The sequence below is a fragment of the Belonocnema kinseyi genome, chromosome 4 (assembly GCF_010883055.1).
Source record: "Belonocnema kinseyi isolate 2016_QV_RU_SX_M_011 chromosome 4, B_treatae_v1, whole genome shotgun sequence".
Classification (NCBI taxonomy): Eukaryota; Metazoa; Arthropoda; class Insecta; order Hymenoptera; family Cynipidae; genus Belonocnema; species Belonocnema kinseyi.
The window spans coordinates 3600969-3620137 of record NC_046660.1 but is presented as its reverse complement, the minus strand read 5'-3'; the positions used below and the strand labels follow the sequence as shown (position 1 = coordinate 3620137).

At 33.5% G+C, this 19169-nt stretch overlaps 2 protein-coding genes across 3 annotated transcripts in view; one reads left to right on the top strand and one right to left on the bottom strand.

Moving 5' to 3' along the window:
- LOC117170695 (cadherin-89D) overlaps positions 1 to 1341 on the top strand; it is a 52972-nt gene extending 51631 nt beyond the window's left edge. For both annotated transcript variants that reach the window (XM_033357671.1, XM_033357672.1), the window contains exons 20-22: positions 1 to 149; positions 240 to 610; positions 829 to 1341. The exon at positions 1 to 149 is cut by the window's left edge and continues 1 nt beyond it. In XM_033357671.1, the coding sequence (XP_033213562.1) occupies positions 1 to 149; positions 240 to 610; positions 829 to 857 (549 nt within the window). In that variant the 3' untranslated portion in view covers positions 858 to 1341. The remainder of the gene's footprint in view (positions 150 to 239; positions 611 to 828) is intronic.
- Positions 1024 to 19169, bottom strand: part of LOC117170696 (neuropeptide SIFamide receptor) — an 89361-nt gene continuing 71215 nt past the window's right edge. The window contains exon 3 of the mRNA XM_033357673.1: positions 1024 to 4800. Coding sequence (XP_033213564.1) covers positions 3969 to 4800 — 832 coding nt within the window. The 3' untranslated portion in view covers positions 1024 to 3968. The remainder of the gene's footprint in view (positions 4801 to 19169) is intronic.

The following is a 19169-nucleotide window of genomic DNA, read 5'->3' as shown; positions in this document are numbered from 1 at the left end:
ACTCCTGGTGGAGCTCCTATAGGAAAACACCCTATGAGATTTGAAACATTAGCTACATCTTTATACTCTAGCGGTCAAGACTCCGGTATAGTTGGACGCGCATGTCATTGCAGTAATTCGTACAGTCCATCAAGTGGCGAAAGTAGCAAGTCAGTAGTGTAACCTTTCAAATAAAACTTAATAAAAATATATTTTAACAATTCAATAGATAACTCGCATAAAATATAAATAAATTATAGTGGCTACGAGGATTCTTTAAAGTCTTTTCATCAACATATCAACAGCCGAGAAAATGAGGATTTACATAAACAAAACTTGGGCAGGCGTAACAAGCCATCAAAAAGAAATCGTGCGAAGCGTCACATCTTATCAACTCTTCAATCTTCAGCAACGGCGCATCCTACTCAAGAATTAACTAGCCGTGAGAAACGTTATCGGTTTATTATGGATCAAAAGCAGCAGCATCAGAGGCACATGAATTCCTTGGATCGAGAACATCATCGCACTTTTTCAGAAGCGGAAAACAACATTACGGAAACAGTGATCCACGAACCTCCTGGAATGGAATTAATAATCTCTGGATCACGTACAAATACTTTACGATTGCATGGTATAAACGAAGAATAATCAATACATACCTGTGGTGAAAGACACCATGTTTTAATTAAGTTTCTACTACAAAATGGAGAAAATACTGACACTAGCTTAGGTTTATTTTAAATCTGATCTCAAAATATTTACAAAAGGCCATTCTATTATTATGAAAAAGATTTTGTTACTCCAAATTTATTAATTAAATTAACAAGCATATTTTTTGCTAATTTTCAGGTACGAGAAGGAGCCAGGTACTATACTGATAAAGCAGCAGACGAAAGTCGTTTTATTTTTTAATTATAATAATAAGATGAATATCGCGATCGGAAAAGCAGTTGGAAGGAGTTGGAAAGGAATTGAAGGGAGATTATTGATTGAAATCTAGCTGCAATTTCCAAAAAAAACTCTGTTTATTAAATGTTTATGTAAACTGCGAAGATATTCAACACATATTCCACAGTATTCTCATTGAATCAATGAATACTTAAAATTAAAAAAATAATTAACAAATTTGAAAATTGTAGTAAAACGGATGAAGAGCAATTTTATGTGAACCTATCGCTCCACGATCCCAATATTTTGCTGTAAAAAGAAAAAGTTTGTCCAACCAATATATGATTGAAAGAAACTATATTTCTTTTCTTCTGCATAGTTAGTGTGTATGGATAAGATATGTGTCACCCTAGTCAGACTGTATAGTGCTACTAGAAGCCTGTCAATAATAAAAATCTGGTTTATTTTTTGATACAGCACTGTATTTCGTTATTTACACCATTTATTTCTCGCACCACTTTTCATGAGAACGAACTGAAAAATTTGAATGCGTAACAATCTTGCAGTAGAAAGTGATTATTTCGGGTTAGAGGAACGTTTCTCGAGCTTGATAAGGCGTAGAATGATTAACTGGGGATAGAGGAGCATTTGGAGAGGGGTACACAAGAAACGCGTTCTATGGTCAAGGAAAATTTATTAAATTCTTAAAACTTAACTAAAACAAAGTACAATAATTGCACGGAATACCACACAAAAAGAGACAAGATTTATGCAGGCAGTTGATATCTTAATCTATAGAATTTCCTTGAATTTTTTCTTACAGATAGTGATTAGGGTGGCCCAGAAATGTATATTTTGAATTTTAGATCAGCGTGTTCACTGCATCGTTCTCTCACGGAAGCAAATAAATTTTTTTTTCTTAAAAAGAAAATCATAATCTTTTGTCGGTAAGCGAGTACTTTGTATTCTTTAGAATAGTGGTAGAAAACTCTGTAGAGAGTGCTGAGGTTTGACCCAGGCGACAGTTTTAGTGTTATTACTTTGCCATTTAACTCAGGGGAGTCAATTACTCACCTAGGGATCCGGTAGCGTGAAAAAATTGTTGGGCTTTCGAGAAAGTGCGACAAGAATCTGAAAAACGCGCTGGGCTACAGGATTGGACAGGGAGCTTTATGAATTTGCATCTGAAAATCGTAAGCCCGTAAATAATCAGCCACTTTAAATTCAATGTAATTGCCATGAATTAAAGTAACGCTGCTGTTACGGAAAAATCTTCATTCTTTTAATTGTTTGAAAACTGCAATATAAATTAAAAAATAATCAACATCTTTTTTATAAACCTATTCTCAATAATCTCAAACATCCTTCTTGAAAATTTCAATTTAAACGATCATGTCTGACGCTCCAAACATGTCTAAAAATATTGGAGTTTTATGCAACTTCCGAGATGTATCAAAATGTTTTTATAACTTTGTTAATGTGACTTATGATTTCTTCAACAAAATAGAATTAAAAAAAGTATACGTTTTAGGTGTTAAACTCTTTGTTTGATTATCGATAATAAACATTTTTTAAAATAAAAAAATATGTACTTACTTTTTCGCGAGAAAGCGCTTTGGAGAATTTGCCGTTTGAAAATTCTAAAATGTACATTTTTGGGTCATCCTAATACAGTTATTATTTGAAATTTATAATTATTCGCTACGGGTTCAAATATTTGAGCACAGCTGCCTTAATGATAGGTAAACTGAAAGAGCAGAGACTAAGTAAAAATGTATAACAAAATGCATGCCTTCGAATAGTAAACATGGTCGTTGAGTTTATATTATAGTGGCTGATGGTAAAAGATGGTTATAAAATCGTCGGGAGCAAAAATAAGTTATATAGAAACAAGAAAAACGAAAGTTGCCTCCTGTATCATAATATATTAATACAATAGAACTAAAGATGTGTTGTATCACATCGTTACATTATACCATTAAATTACAATACACAATATAATTCTCGGTTTTCTTTTTTATTTTTAACTAGTTTCTGTCCAAAAATGCCTTAGTCAACTATTCCTCCGAAATTTTTTTTACAATCGACTTTTGCCATCAGCTTCTCATTAATAAGTAAAATAAAATATTATTGTACAATACAGAAAGCGTATGTCTGTCCTTGACGATTTTGAAAACACTATTTCATATTTGACTCGACTGTAATAATTTTCTTTAAAAAAGATGCCAATAACAGAAGAAAAAAAGGTGGATTTTAATATGCATTAATTTTCCGTGTACTTTATATGTAAATGCCCGTAGCAACTGCCAATTATATTGTATATATCCAAATTTGAATAGAGCAAGCAAAATATTCCTAAGTAAAAATCATGCTACTATGTTTCAATATTTTGTGTCTTTTCTGTCTGCATAATTCAACGCTCTGCAATATAACACATCGTTTTACACTCAATTTGAGGAGAGTGCTTTCGACAAATGAGTTCTTTCATAGCCAAATAATGATATCCTTAGAAACTTTAATGCGCGCAATTTAAATATGTATTTATAATTAAACCAAAGAACTGAAAGAGTGCGTAAACTTATCACTGTATCCTGAAACGTAACAGGGCGATTTCATGGTAGTTAATGCATAATCTGCAAACTCAGATACATACTTTAGACGTTCTGTGTATTCGTATATTCGTAACGTGTTCAATGGTGTTGAGCTTTTTCTTTACTTTTTCAACAATATTTAGAAAGCATTCGATTTTGTGCGAGTGAATGTGTGTTTGTTTGCATTGGTATTTAATACCTATTGATATTGTTTTTCTGTAATGTACACAATTTCTTCAGAGAATGGTCTTTGCATGTTCATGTGATGCTTTAAATCAAAAACTTGGATAAGTGTACGGTAGAGCACGTTATCGCTTTAACACCTTTTTCCGGCACGAGCATCAATCGATTAATCATTGCTGATCCTTAAAGACTCGCGCCGGCTATCTCTGTGCGAAAACCCCGCGCATTTGAGCAGCCAATCACGGCTGATTTTTGAGGCATTTTACCTCGAGCATCAAATGCAATGTATCAAGTTATGTGCGTGCGGTACTTGCCTCAGTGGTTAATTTAAACTCCACTGTGATTAAAAATATACGAAACGTTACTATCTTGATGAACGGGAGGTCCATGGTGGTGAAAGTTGCGTCTAGTAGAGCCATTATTATTGTTATTGTTATTGTTATTATTGTTGTTGTTGTTGTTGTTGTTGTTGTTAACATAATAAGATGACTTCCTCATGCTCGTAGAAGATGACATTATGGCTACCGTCTCATAGTATCTCAATTTACCACAGCATCTACCACTTTTTAATATTGCCATGAATCCACGTCGGTACTTCTTGTTGAAAAATGCGTACAATATAGGATTAATACAAGAGTTGCTTGATCCCAACCACTGAGCGATAGGCGTTGCAATCGGTAAAATTTCATCCTCCCATTCAGCAATGTCGCCACCTAATTTAATTCTAGTAAAGATAACGTAAAGTGGCAACCAGGAGAGTAAAAATAGTATCACTACCACAACTAACATTTTAACAACTTTCACCCTGGATTTTTGCTGCATTCTTTCCATCTGTGCATCTTTCGTATCTGAAGGAATGTGTCTTTTCCAGACCCTTATCCATATCAGAATGTAACAAATTGATATCAATAGCATGGGCAGTACGTAACAGAGCATCAAGTTACCAACCAGGAAGAACAGAGATCCATCTTGTGGACGAGGCCACATCTCAATGCACAATCTCAAATCTGGATGCTGGTCACCGTATATTGCCACTAGATCGAAGAATAAGAGCCAAGGCAAAGTCGTTGTTAGCGCAATGAACCATATTACTACAATCATCAATCGAGCTCGCCTCTTGGTAATTTGACATTTCAATGGCCACCAAATAGCGAGGAATCTGCAAAAAGAAAAGTAGTTGTTAGCAGTATATATGCCATATCTATAAACACTGAGTGAAGAAGTTACATGGAAACTGATATTTCATAAATATATTATGTTACTTCATTCTTTCTTGTGCGATTTTTAAAGACAACGCCAATTAATAATAATCCGCCAGGGCTTTTCTTCTGACGTGTGTGCGGTAGAATTTCACGACACTCTGCGCTCTAAATCGCTTAATATAAATAGCTTGCAGACATTTTTTATTTAATTTTACTTGTGAAAAATCCTACACATAGCTATCTCTCTATGAACTTTATTGAATTCCTAATTCTCCAGTTTTTACCTAATATTGTTAAAAGTTAATTTTGCGACATCTACATTATATCTATTTTTAGGTTTAAAGCTGCAGATTAAAGCCTATATTATTTCTAGTGCAAGTCTCGGAATCAAGGGGAAAGCAATCTATCTTTATCCGTCTCAATAAGTGAAATCTATTCAAACTGATTACTCTCAAATCCACGTTGTGAGCATGTTGAGAGAATGCCAAATGAACGACTAAAGAAATAACTGTATCCAGGTAAAGTGAATGACAGCATGCCCAGAGGTAGACCGCGAAAAGAGCGGTTAGAATGTGTGAATTAAGCCCTAATTAGAAGATAAATAAGAAGCCACAGAAACACGAGAGTCAGCACAGAGAATAATGGATGATTGAAGTTAGAGGGTAAACATTTCGACCATCCACGAAGGAACAGCTGAGCCCTCGCGTATGGCCAATTGCTTGAATTTTGCGCGTCAATCATGCGCGTGAAAATTTAAAGGTCACCTGACCACCATACAGTATTGCTATCCGTCAAGAAAAGAAAGTTTTTACCCTATAGTATTCATGTGTAAAGTGCGGGCATCTTTTGAGGATTGAATTAAACTACCTTATTCTGTAAGTACCTTTTTTATGTAAGTAATAGTAATAATAATATTTTACCATACATAACTAAAAATAAACTTGAATTTTATTCACTGATTTAAAAGTAAACCTATATTTTTAAGTCTAACATCCTTCCACTCTTGAGAGCCATGAGATTGGTGTAGGGACGCCTTAGCAGGGCCAAGGTCATTGCACAATATATTAATTATCAGGGACGGCTCCACTTCATTTATATTTCTTTACATCGTTATATATAAGACTGAAAGAAAATTAATCTTTAATATTCAGCAGTTTGGTTTAAAAGTCAAATATTTTATGGAAAATTTAACTTTTTGTAGAATATTTTTTTTTTTTTATTATTAAAAATAATTTCCTACAATGAAAAATTAATTCTTCGAAATATCAATTTACCTTTTTTATGTGTGATTTAAAGAAAATATTTTAGTTTAGAAACTCAACTGCTTAATTTAAAATGTATGCAGTGTTTAAAAAATTTGTCTTTTTGGGTAAAAAATTAACCTCAATTGAAAAATTCTACTATTTGGTTCAAAATGTATGTAATTTGTTGATATTTTATTTTTAAGGTCAAAAAGTAAACGTTTTAACTAAAATTTAACTAATATTTAATTAAAAATTCAATTTTTCATAGAAACTTCATCTTTAGGTTAAAAACTTAACTGTACGGTTCAAAATTTATGTAATTTCTTACAAATTTATTTGTTTTTTGATTTATAATTTTAGCAGAAAATTCATATCTTTGGTAGAAAATTAAACATTTTTATTAAAACTTCTCTTTTGGGGATACATTTGGCGGGACTTTCCATGAAGAAGGTTGCAAATTTTAAGGGGTTGGGGGGGGGGGGGGGGGGGGGGTGTAAAAAATTAAATATAGTAAGACAATCCAACTTATTGGGTAAAAGTTATTTTTTATTTTATTTTATTTTTTTTTCTGTTGAACAGGCTACTATTATATTCTTGGTTCACAATTCAGTTCGATTGACTAAACATTCTAGCATTTGGTTGAGAACGCAACTGCTTTGCTAAGATTTCATTTCTTTAGTTGAAAATTGATTTCTTTGGATGAAAATTTAACCATTTTTATGGAAATTCGTTTTATGCCGGGTTGAAAGTAAATCTTTTACAATGACAGTTAAACTATTTTATTTTTGGTAGCAAATTGATCTATTTCAGGTGAAAATTAAACTATTTAGTGAAAAAATTTGCTTTTTTAGTTGAAAATTCAAATTTTTGATTGAAAATGTTAATGTTTCATTAAAAATAAACTTTTATGGTAAAAATTCTACTACTTTGTAGAATATTTGATCTTTTGCCTTGAAAATTAAATTATTTAGCCAAAAATGAAACTTTGTTAATAATTCGTTTTTATTGTTAAAATTTGGTTTATCGGAAAATGTAACTATTCCATGTTTGGTTAAAACTTTATCATGTATATTGAATAAGTTGGAAAGTTGTATGTTTGACAGAACATTAATTTTCTTTGTCGTAAATTCAACTTTTTGGTAGAAAATTATCCTTATTCGTTGATAGTTCTACTTTTATAATTAGAATCTTGTTAAAAATGCATTTCTTTTCTTGAAACTATATTTCTTTGTTTAAAAATATTTGATTGAAGATTTAAGCATTTTATTTTTAATCAACTTTATTCGTAAAAATTCTACTGTTCCGTAGAAAATTAATCTTTATGTCTTGAAAAGTATACTTTTTAGTTTAACAATCATATTTTGTGTCTTGGAAATTAAACTTTTTGTAGATAATTTCTCTTTTCGGCTTTAAAATTAAATAATTTTGCTAAAAGATTATGTATTTTGTTAAAAAGTTGCCGAAAATTTATCTGTTTGCTTAAATATTTCACAACTTTGTTGAAAATCCATTTTTATCGTTGAAATTATTATTTTTTAATCCAAAAATTTAAATATTCCATGTTTGGCTGAAACTTTATCCTGTGCATTCAGAAAGTTAAAAATTCTTATACTATGTTAAACTTTTTTGTACAAAAATACTAACACAGACAGAACCGAATTGAATTTTTGTTGCAGGTAATTTTCAAGTAGATAAAGTTGAATTGTTTTGCAACGAAACAAAACAAGATTCAATACAGTTTTAACAGGTAAAGTTTACTCTGAAACCACTGTTAAGATTACATTTTGTTCCTTTCTGTGAATCTCCTTTGTTCAAAATTGAACTTTTTGGTTAAAAGTTCAACTATTTGGTTCAAAATTCATATATTTGGTTAAAAAATTCGTCTTTTGGGGCAGAAAATTATTTTGTTCTTTTTGATATTTTAACTTTTTGTTTGAGAATCTTGCTTAAAATTAATAATTTTTTATTGAAAATTCTCTTTTTTGTTGCAGGTTCATCTTTCCAGATTTAAAAATCGACTTTTTTCAAAAACATTTGAATTTCTACCTTAAAAACTTTACTTTAATTTAAATAAAAAAACGTATTTAATTATTGTTATGCTAATTGATGATTTATTGTTGTTCTAGGGAATATTTATGGGACGAATCACAAAGAAGAAAATCAACTGGATAGTGACGTTTGTAAACGTTGAAGTGTTGTAATTCAGTATTTAAGTATTGAACTTTTAGTATCACTCTTTAGCTTAAGGTTGAACGAAGCCTTTAAATGTGATCCAAATTAAATTACAATTACAATTATATTTCTAATTTATTTATTTATGTTATTTACCTCGTGCCACGCGCTCGGTCTTTATTTTTTCGCACATTTTTGCGGAAAAATTTTAAAATTAAGACTCAAAACATCCACCACTCTAATTTTGTGATTTTGAACTCTATTTTGTTGAAGCTCTTTTGGCTTTAACGAACACATTCTCATCACGTATCTCGTGCTTCGCACTTGATTTTGTCCAACCTGTCAACTTTTCTAACAACACTTTTTATCAATTATAATACATTTTTTATGTAACTCTGACAGGGATTGCTTATTAAAAAATTGAAAAATAAAAAGCAAATTGTATTTATCATGATTTTTTTTGTATTTATTTCTTATTTTGCTTTAAATTTTATTCTAAGCTGCTATGAAACATGTATCATTTCAATAAATGTATATAATTACAATTCATAATATGCATAAAAATTGAATCACACTAATTCATATTTCCTTGTTTTTATAATTTTTTTATTTTTAGGGCCGATTCCACCAGTTGTGATTAAATCCATGATTATCTTTTAATCAGCGTTTTAATCACGATTAACTGGTGGCGCGTTCCACCACGAATTTTTAAACTCTGTTTAGTCAACCGTATGCTCTGTTCGCAATAAGTCTAGTTTCTGCGTGTTTATGTTGTAATGGTGATTTTGATTGGCTGATTTGGAACTTGTATTCGCGCTAAAAATATACCTCGTCTGCTCACGAACGATTAGCGGTGACGTGTTTTAGTTTATGCACATCGTTTCCAAATAAATTGACAGGAATTAGTTATCGACTGAAATTGAATATAAGTTGTGTGAGTACAAAATATCGTTATAAATTCGATTAATATTTCACACTATACTTAAACTTCAACTTTGACGTTATGTTGACTCCCTTTAATCGCCGATTAACTCGCTAACCAGCCAAAAATGGCCGGTTAAGTCGATCGACGATTAGACTTCTTTAATCATGTTTTAAAAATTGATGGAACGCAATCTGCTGATTAACCTAAGTTAATTAATTATTAAAATTTAATCATAGATGGTGGAATCGGCACTTCATGTTGTTTTTTACAATTAAATAAAAACTACTGCGCATCTGCATTGGGTCTAATGCAGGAACCTATGTCCTCTTTCCTCTTTTCTTTGCTTTTTCCAAAAAGCTAATTTTTTAATTTTTAATCTTATGTTTTACGATTAAAAGAAAATCTACTCGTCCTATTGAAAAATAATTAATAACAAATTTATCGATTATTTTTAGGCGAACAACTTTTGTCTGGTAATTTAAGTTCATACCTTGTGTCGGTTTTTCAAACAAATTTAATATTTTTATTTAGAATGTTATTTTTTACGACTAAAGCAAAAAGTAACTGTCCTATCAAAAATTATCGCTCTTTTTTGGATGAGCAAGTTTTGGCTCATTTTTTCTCCTAGCTTACATCAAAAAGTGATTCATTCTTAATTTGCAGTTCTTTTTGGCTTAAAATTTTCATTTTAATTTGTTTTTTTCGATTTTCAAAATGCTCTAACTCTAATCATTTTTTTTATAGAGAAAAGTCATGGGGATGAATTGTTTGAGTTTCTGAGTACTATGAACAACCGTACATAGAATTTTTAAATCATGGAAAAATGTGGTTTCAAACATTTTTGGTACGATCAAATTTGGAATTTTCAACTTTTAGACCAAATTAAAAAAGTTGTTATCATACTCTTGTAGGGCTTTCAGAAAGCAAAGTTTTTCTTGTCATGACTTTTTTTCATATCATGCGTTGCTTGGCTTAAAATGTTCATTTTAGTTTGTTTTTTTGGCTTTTGAAAATGCTCTAACTCTGATAATTTTCTTTTTATAAAAAAAATCAGAAGAATAAATTGTTTAAGTTTTGAAGTAATATGAACAACCGTGCATAGAATTCTTACATCTTGAAAAAATGTGGTTTCAAACATTTTTTGTACGATCAAATTTAGAATTTTCGACTTTTCGACCAAATTGAAAAAGTTGTAATCATAATCTTGTAGGGTTTTTAAAAAACAATGTTTTTCTTCTGCAGACTTTTTTTCGGATCATGCGTTGCTTGGCATAAATTGCTCATTTTAGTTTGTTTTTCTGGATTTTGAAAATACTATAACTCTAGTAATTTTTTATTTTTCAAAAAAAGTCATTGAGATAAATTGTTAAATTTTTTGAATTCTATGAATAAACGTACAAAGAATTTTTGAACTTTTGAAAAAGTGGTCTTAAAAATGTTCAAAATGTGCCCACTTTTTGAATTTTCATCCAAAATCGCTGGCTAACGAACATGAAGTTTAGTTTAGGACACTAAAGAAGTGTACCAAAGGGCAATCTAACAGATTAATTTTTTCAAAAGTTATCGTTTTCACAGACAGACAGACACATTTGTAAAAACCTGTTTTTCGGATTCAGGGGGTCTTAAAATGTGGACATTTGACAAAAACTGGGGGGGGGGGGGGTGTCATATTTTACACAAATCTAATACATTCTCTGATGAGAATGTAAAAAATACTAATTTGGATAAAAAGCGTTGAAATTAAATTCATAACTTTTTTCCCATTAATTACATTTGCAACTATTTTTAAACTAATTAGTAATTTTTTATTAAATATTATTATCGGAATGCTAATTTAGATTTTCGAAACGACCCGCTGCGATAATCGACCGTCCGATACGATTGAGTGGAATGTCTGAGACAACCAGTTCGACCATCCGAGATGTACAAATCGACCCTTCAGAATGATCGGGTCTGCCAGTTTCAGATGACTGAGACGACGGCCCGAAACGATCGAGTCGACTTTCTGAGTTTGTCGATTTGGACCTCTCGTTTTAACCTTCTAGAGATAGTCGCTTTGGCAATCTTCAAGGGCTGTCCTATAGTTGACCCTGCAATATGGTCTGTCTGCACATTTATATGGCGCAACAGACCTTCTATTTTTCTCCGTGTGCATGAAAAAATGCATGGACGCAAATAAAGCTAGAGAAGTATGCCAGGACAGAAAAGTATATCGGCAAATAGTCAATAAAAAGATTGTTAGTGGAGTAAATCACGCCTGAAACAAAAGAGCTTGGACACTAATGGAATCCAGTGGGGAACCTCATATAACGACTTTGTGAGGATCTTCACTTGGGGTGACTGATAGAAAGATTGATCAGCAACTTGGGTCGGAGCAGTGTTACGGAACGAACGTGTTATTTAAATAAATATCACGAGAACTCTGGATCAATCTAAAAATTGTATATCTTTATATTATTATATAATTATGCAAAAAAATATTTATCGTCCATTTTTAAAATTTCTAAAATTGAACCAGAAATATTAACTTTCATTTCAAATTAGTATCCTATGTCAGGTTTTGTTGAATAACTACATAACTTTGATACATTTTTTTGAATGCTTAATAAATTTCTATCTGTTTAAACAATCTTTAACAGGAAACATTTAACAGTAGAAAATGATACTGCGGAAATATGTGTTAAATTAAAATCGGTCTTTAACTGCTTATTAACGAGTAATGAGGATCAAGAACCGTACTTACTACAAGTAGTAACAAACTATAGAAACCAGTTTTTAGATACAAAAAAGACTAGTCTACCATGCGCGCGCGTTAGCGTGAGCTTACTTTCGTATTTTAAAAAAATTGCATTTAATTTTTCAATTCACCTTTTAAACTAATGCCAGGAAAAATTGAAATATATGTACAAGTAATTTTTTTAAATAAATTCAGGTAGTCACGCGTTTTAGGTATATTAAGGGAGTGATAATCAAACTAAAAAAATACATATATTGTACTTTATAATATAGCACTGTGTCGGCGCTACATGAAAAAAATGGTAAACAAAAACAATAATGAATTACTCAAAAACTCTGCAGTCACAATCTCAAACAAAAGACGTGTTATGGGATCATTGTAGAAATGGAAACAATCTTTTTTTGGTTTTAGTAAGAATACTCTCCCCGTAGAGTTCCTTAATAATAGATTTAATGCTTTCACGATGATTCATTTTGATAAAAGAGATATTTCGGATTTTACTCATGTAAAAAACTACGAATTTTTTGCCGACGTTTCGTGAACATCGAACATTGTACACACAAAGGGCCCTCTGATTGACGATGCTTATAATGCATAAATTTTGGTTTATAATATGACACTGAGGTGGCGCCACGAACTTGGAGAATTTTGCCAACAGTCATAGTAGTAGAAACAATCTAGTCTATTGCCACTATACCACACTGCTACAATTATACAGTCGCTTCCTATTATTCTATATTATTACCAAGAAGGAGTTTACTACTTTTCATATGAAGGAAAGCATGCCGGCGGTCCAAAAGTAATATTTTGTGATCAGCGTTGTAATTAGACTGCATATAAAATGGATTTAGCTTATATTACACTATGGAATTTAAAAGTCTTTTGTGAATATGAAGATGACATACTGGAAAACACAAAAAAATATTTATTAAAATATATACACGAAGATAAATCTATGTGCACCAAACTCTCGCTTTCAGTCAAGTGTCGGGGGTTGCCTTCGTCAAATGGCCTTGAACTGATTTCAAGGAGACAGAAACGTATACAGTGACAGCCGCCTGATTTGTTTCCAATTGGAATATATATGTCGCAACTGATTTCGCCCTACTTCCCTGAGAAACTGCGTGAGCCAGCAGTTCTAGAAAGGCTGAGAACAGGGTGACTGAAAGCGAGGTTTGGTGTATTGCATATTATGTTATTGATCCACATATTGTAATAGAAAACTGCATGAACGAATACAAATTCTTTAAACAATGACATGACGTATCTAACAGCATTTTTTCCTCCTCAAAATCATTCCATATTATGTTTAATTCAGAAATAACGATTTTAAACATATTTTTGTAAACATGAAACAGAAATTTGTTAAAAATAAGAAAAGAGTATCAAAATTATATAATTATTCTAACAAAAAGTAGCATAGGATACCAATTTGATAAAAGTGGAATTTTTGGCTCAATTTTCAGATATTTTGAAAATGAACAATTAGTAATTGTTTGAAGAATTGCATAATGTTTTTAGAAAAATTCACTACTTAAAAAAATTGCATCACCTAAAAAACATTCCTTTTCAAAATGTCGCGCCACCTCTCAGTTAAAAATGCATTTCGAGATTATTTTACAGATCGCAACTCGTGTGATAGTGTGGTGGTTAAGACAATCTACTTGCGTGCTTATGTTTATGCGTTCGAATCCGCCGCATTGTGTGCACAATTTTAATTGTATTATAAGCGGAATAACTTCCAACGACAGATTAATTGTAAGTATATCCGAAAATATATATACCCAGATAGTACAAGAGTTTGCAGCAAGCTTGCCTAAATCTTGCCATGCAAGCTTCGGAAGCTTGCATCGCAAGGTTTCGGCAAGCTTCCCACAAATAAGACAATGACCAACATGCGGCAATATTGCGAGGCGTTGAATAGAGAAAAATTAATATTTTCAGATTCCAGCGCGTTTATTATATTGTTTATTATATGTTTTTGGGGTCGCCGAACTCGAATCTCAGGTCCAAAAACCCCCAGCACGTAAGGATTCTGACATAACCTCAAAAACCCTCATCATACTTTTTTTCGACTGCGGGGTCAGGCCATGTTTATTATATGTTTTGGGGATGCTGAATCCGAATGCGAGTTTCGAAAAACCCCATCATGTCAGAGTTTCGACATAAGCTTCGAAATACCTCGTAATCTAAGATTTTAAATACATTAACATTTTGAGTTTAGCCGTATATTTAAAAAAATCAATTCAGCCTATAAACCCTATATTTACTCCACAAAAGCAAAAGTCAGATCTATTAAATCTCTCGTCGATGAAGAAAAATTATGGGACACTCTTCTTGTTTATTTCATTAAAGAGAAACTGAATACCCGAGCCTTCTCCTCAGCAACTATTAAGCTTTTAAGGTCAAGTCACCTCTCAGGTCATTTTAGGTACCGCAATGGTTGACATTTTTAATAGCGAAGGCAAATTTCAATCTTGTCGCGTTCTCTTAGATTTTTGTTCTCAGTGCAATTCCATCACTGAAAAATGCGCGGAATTCTTAGCTCTGTAAAAGAAGAGCGTCGATATTCAACTAAAAGGTGCAGAAAACCCCTCGATAAAAATCAATTTCAAATTCCGCAAGGTGTTATTCTAGCTGATCCCGAATTTTACAAACCAGCCGACATAGACCTTCTAATAGGGGCAGAGTATTTCTATCAACCATTACGTTTAGGTCAAGTTCAAATTAAAGGGCAACCAGCCATGTATCAAAAAACTCTACTTGGTTGGATCATTGCTGATCGTATTTCAAAGCCTCGTTTTTCAAAATTGACGTCTAAAGTCACTTGTAATTTAATTAAATTTCAAGAGCTGCCTATTCTCTGGGACTTAGGAGCAGACTCAAGCTCAAATGTAAAATCAAGCGAAGAATTAGCCTGCGAAGCACATTTTAAGAAAAATATACAAAGAACCAAGGATGGTCGTTATTGTCTAAGTCTTCCTTTTAATAAAAAAAAAAGAGTCCCTAGGAAACTCTAAAAACATAGCCTTGCAACGTCTCCATTCCCTTTAGCAAAAATTTGAGAAAGATCCCTTTCTCAAAGAACAATACATCGAATGTTTTCACGGGTATCTCAAAGATTTACACATGACTCAGGTTTCAGATTATGAACCGATCGATCACGGTTTCTACCTTCCACATCATGCAGTGGTAAAAACATCTAGTCTCACCACAAAGGTTAGTGTCACATTTGATGGGTCTGCTAAAACATCTTCCGGCATTGCCTTAAATGACTCCTTAATGGTTGGTCCAACCATACAGGAAGATTTGTTTTCAATAATTACACGCTTTTGATGTTTTCATTACGCTCTTACTGCTGAAATCGAGCAGATGTATAGGCAAGTAAGAGTATCACAAAAAGATAGCCTTTTCCAAAAGATCTTGTGGCGTGATTCGCCACAAGAATCAATAAAAATTTACAGCCTAAGTACAGTGACTTTTGGGACTACTTGCCCTCCATTTCTCGCGATTTGGACTCTCCATCAGTTAGCCGAGGACGAACGTAAATCATTTCCAATCGCATCAGCAGTTTTGAAACAAGATTTCTATGTTGATGACCTTCTCACAGGTACACAGACTTTCAAAGAAGCTATCAACCTTCAAAATGATTTAATCAGTCTTCTCAAGAGAGAGTTGGTTTTAATTTGCGGAAATGGGGTTCAAACGATACTGAATTAACACAACATTTTTCTACAGAAAATGCGAAGACTTTCATGTCCTTAAACTCTATTGAAAGTGTAAAGTCTTTAGGGATCCATTGGGACGCTGCAAATGATTGTATTTTTCATACAGTAAATTTTCCTAATTCAAAAGAGCTAGCAACAAAGCGCTCCATTTTATCACAAATGTCAAAGCTTTTCGATCCATTAGGTCTACTCGGTCCAGTCGTCGTTTTATTAAAAATCTTGATCTAACATCTTTGGAAAATTCAACTTACGTGGGACAGTCCTGTACCTCAAGACATTCATGAATTTTGGATCAAGTATAAAGAACAATTGCAGTTTCTCAATGAGGTAAAATTTAGTCGTTTCATTTCAACTCCAGGCATAGCGCAAATCCAATTGCATGGATTCTGCGATGCCAGTGAAAAGGCATACGGGGCCTGCCTTTACTTGAGATCTACTGATAGGTAGGGCAGGTATCGCAGTGCTCTGATTTTTTTCAAATCTCGAGTCGCTTCTTTAAAACCGACCTCCTTACCTAGACTTGATTTATGCGCAGCCAAACTTCTAGTGAAATTGTACACTACCACATTTAAGGCATTTCCATTTAAAATCGACAAAGTTCATTTCTGGTCTGACTCAACCATCGTACTCAATTGGATTAACGTGCCCTCTCACACTTTAGAAACTTTTGTGGAAAACAGAGTTGCTGAAATTTAGGCAGCAACTCGCTCTCAACATTGGCGTCACGTGCATACTTTAGACAAACCTGCTGATACGATTTCGCGAGGACAAGGTCCTCAAGAATTCCTAACAAACACGAATTGGTGACAGGGCCCTTATTCGTTAAGTCATGATTACAGTACCTGGCCTCAATTTTCCTTCCATGAAAAGGAAATTCCGGAAACTAAAACTCCCTCAACTTATTCCCTACTAATTTTTATTAAAGAAAATCAAGAGGAGAATGAAATCCTCAGACGATTCAGCAACTCTAAAAAGCTCACAGTCGTTTTAGCTAACTGTCTTAAATTCATTCATAATTTAAGAATCGAGGACAAAACTGTCAAAAAATTGAAAACATTTCCACAGAAGAATATAAAATCGCCTTTCAAAAGATAATTAAAATTACACAAGCAGAAGCCTTTCCAAAGGAATTGCATTTATTGTCTCGAAAATTACCAGTCAATTCAAAAAGCAGCCTTCTAAATTTAAACCCTTTTCTCGAATCCAGTCTTCTCAAGGTCGGACGTAGACTAACTCACGCTGATCTACCGGAACCTCAAAAGCACCCCATAATCCTTCCAAAAAATCATCCTATCACAAAACTATTAATCCGCGAAGAACATGAAAAGCTTATGCATGCCGGAATCAACGCGTCGTTGTACGAGGTGTGTTCAAAAAATAAGGTGACTTTATGGTTTTCTCAAAAAATATTCATTTATTCCTTAATATTTATGTTGTCCCCTTCAAAGTAATCCCCTTCCAATATAATACACTTGTGCCAACGCTTTTTCCAATCATCGAAGCACTTCTGATAATCATTTTGTGGTATAGCCTTGAGTTCTTTCAGCGACGCAGTTTTTATCTCCTCAATCGTTGAAAATTGATGTCCTTTCATGGGTATCTTCAGTTTTTGGAAAAAAAAAGTCACTGGGGGCAAAATCCGGTGAATATGAAGGCTGAGGCATGACTGTGGTGCTGTTTTTGGTCAGAAAATCTTTCACAAGAAACGGTGAATTATCATTATCATGATGCAAAAGCCACGAATTGTTTTTCCAAAGTTCCGGACGTTTTTTGCGTATCGCCTCTCGCAAACGGCGCATAACTTGAAGGCAATACTCCTTATTGACCGTACAACTTCTCTGATGGTAATTCAGGAATTTTTCAACACCATTTCTTCCACTGCTTGAGCGTTTTCATCTGTTATTGACGTGCTGGGACGTTCAGGGCGAGGTTTGTCTTCGACATCCTCTCGGCCTTCTTGGAACAGCTTGTACCACTTATACACATTTTTCTTACTCAGAGTAGACTCACCGTATGCAACTGTCAACATTTCAAAGAGTTTTAGAGCACTGGATTCCATTTTTCACACAAAATTTAATGCAAACTCTTTGCTCCATTTTTTTCGAAAGAAGAAAATCGCCGAGCACACCAAACCCTTCTAACCTTTTACGCCTCTGTCAGAAGTACAACACGAGCTATATAGTCAAAACTGTGAACATATGATCGTGACGAGTGTACCAACACAAAAAAAAACAAAAAATTTAAAACTTGAATGTACGTAGCCCGCGAAGATTGAAAAGTCACCTTACTTTTTGAACATACCTCGTATAGCGTGCACGAAACCTTTTGGCCAATCGACGGTCGCAATAGGGCAAGACATGTCATCCGACAATGCGTGAAGTGCTTTAGAGCGAAGCCTCGCGAAACTGAATATACTCGTATTATGGGGAATTTGCCACAAAATAGAGTGTCATTCTCTCGACCATTTGTTAATGTAGGTGTGGATAATTGTGGACCCTTTTTATCAAGGGAAGATGTCACCGGAATGTCACGAAAGTCAAAACTTATTTCGCTTTTTTTATGTCAGGCCACTAAGGCAGTTCATTTAGAATTGGCGAGTGACTTGACGACCGGAGCCTTCTGGCTTGTATGAAACGATTTTTTGCTCCACGAGGAAGATCGCAGTCTATATCCTCAGATAACGCTACTAATTTTGTAGGCGCGAATAAAGAATTGCGCAAACTTCATAAGACGATCCAATCTATTGAAAATGACAAAGGAATGCAATCATTTTTCGTCAAAAATGGGATTTCCTGGCATTTTATTCCAACCACAGCTCCCCACTTTGGAGGTCTATGGGAAGCTGAGGTAAAATCATTTAAAACACATTTTACAAGAGTTTCAGGTACCTCGCATTTAACGTATGAACAACTGCATACTTATGTCGTCGAGATTGAAGCAATCATCAAGTCACGCCCTTTGACACCTCTGTCTTCTCATCCAGACGATCTACTTCCTTTAACCCGATGTTATTTTTTGATTGGAACCCCTCTGACCATCCTTCCACAAGCAGCCTTGCGTAATGTTTCAGTTAACAGACTATCCTGCTGGGAATTAGCCCAACAAATGCGTCACCAATTCTGGGACAGTTGGCACAAGGAGTATCTGAATGAACAGATAGCACGCTGTAAATGGTAGACGTCTTCAAACCAGGACAATGTCAAAATTGGCACTCTAGTCGTTGTCAAGAAAGATAACATACCACCTATGATTTGGAAACTTGGTCGAATCATGGCAATCAATCCAGGTTCAGACGGAGTAATTCGAACCGTGACAGTTAGAAGTCCATCAGGACTGTATAAGCGTGCACTAAAATGTAATTTAATTTATTAATTTAATTTAATTTATTTAATTAAATTTTTAATTTACAAATTGTACCGCAACGAGAGCTTTGGCCGATGCGAACCGTAAAACAAAACCAACGGCTGATCATAAGACCAAAAGACGAATGCATCAACTTGCCATAAAGATAGGCTGGGCA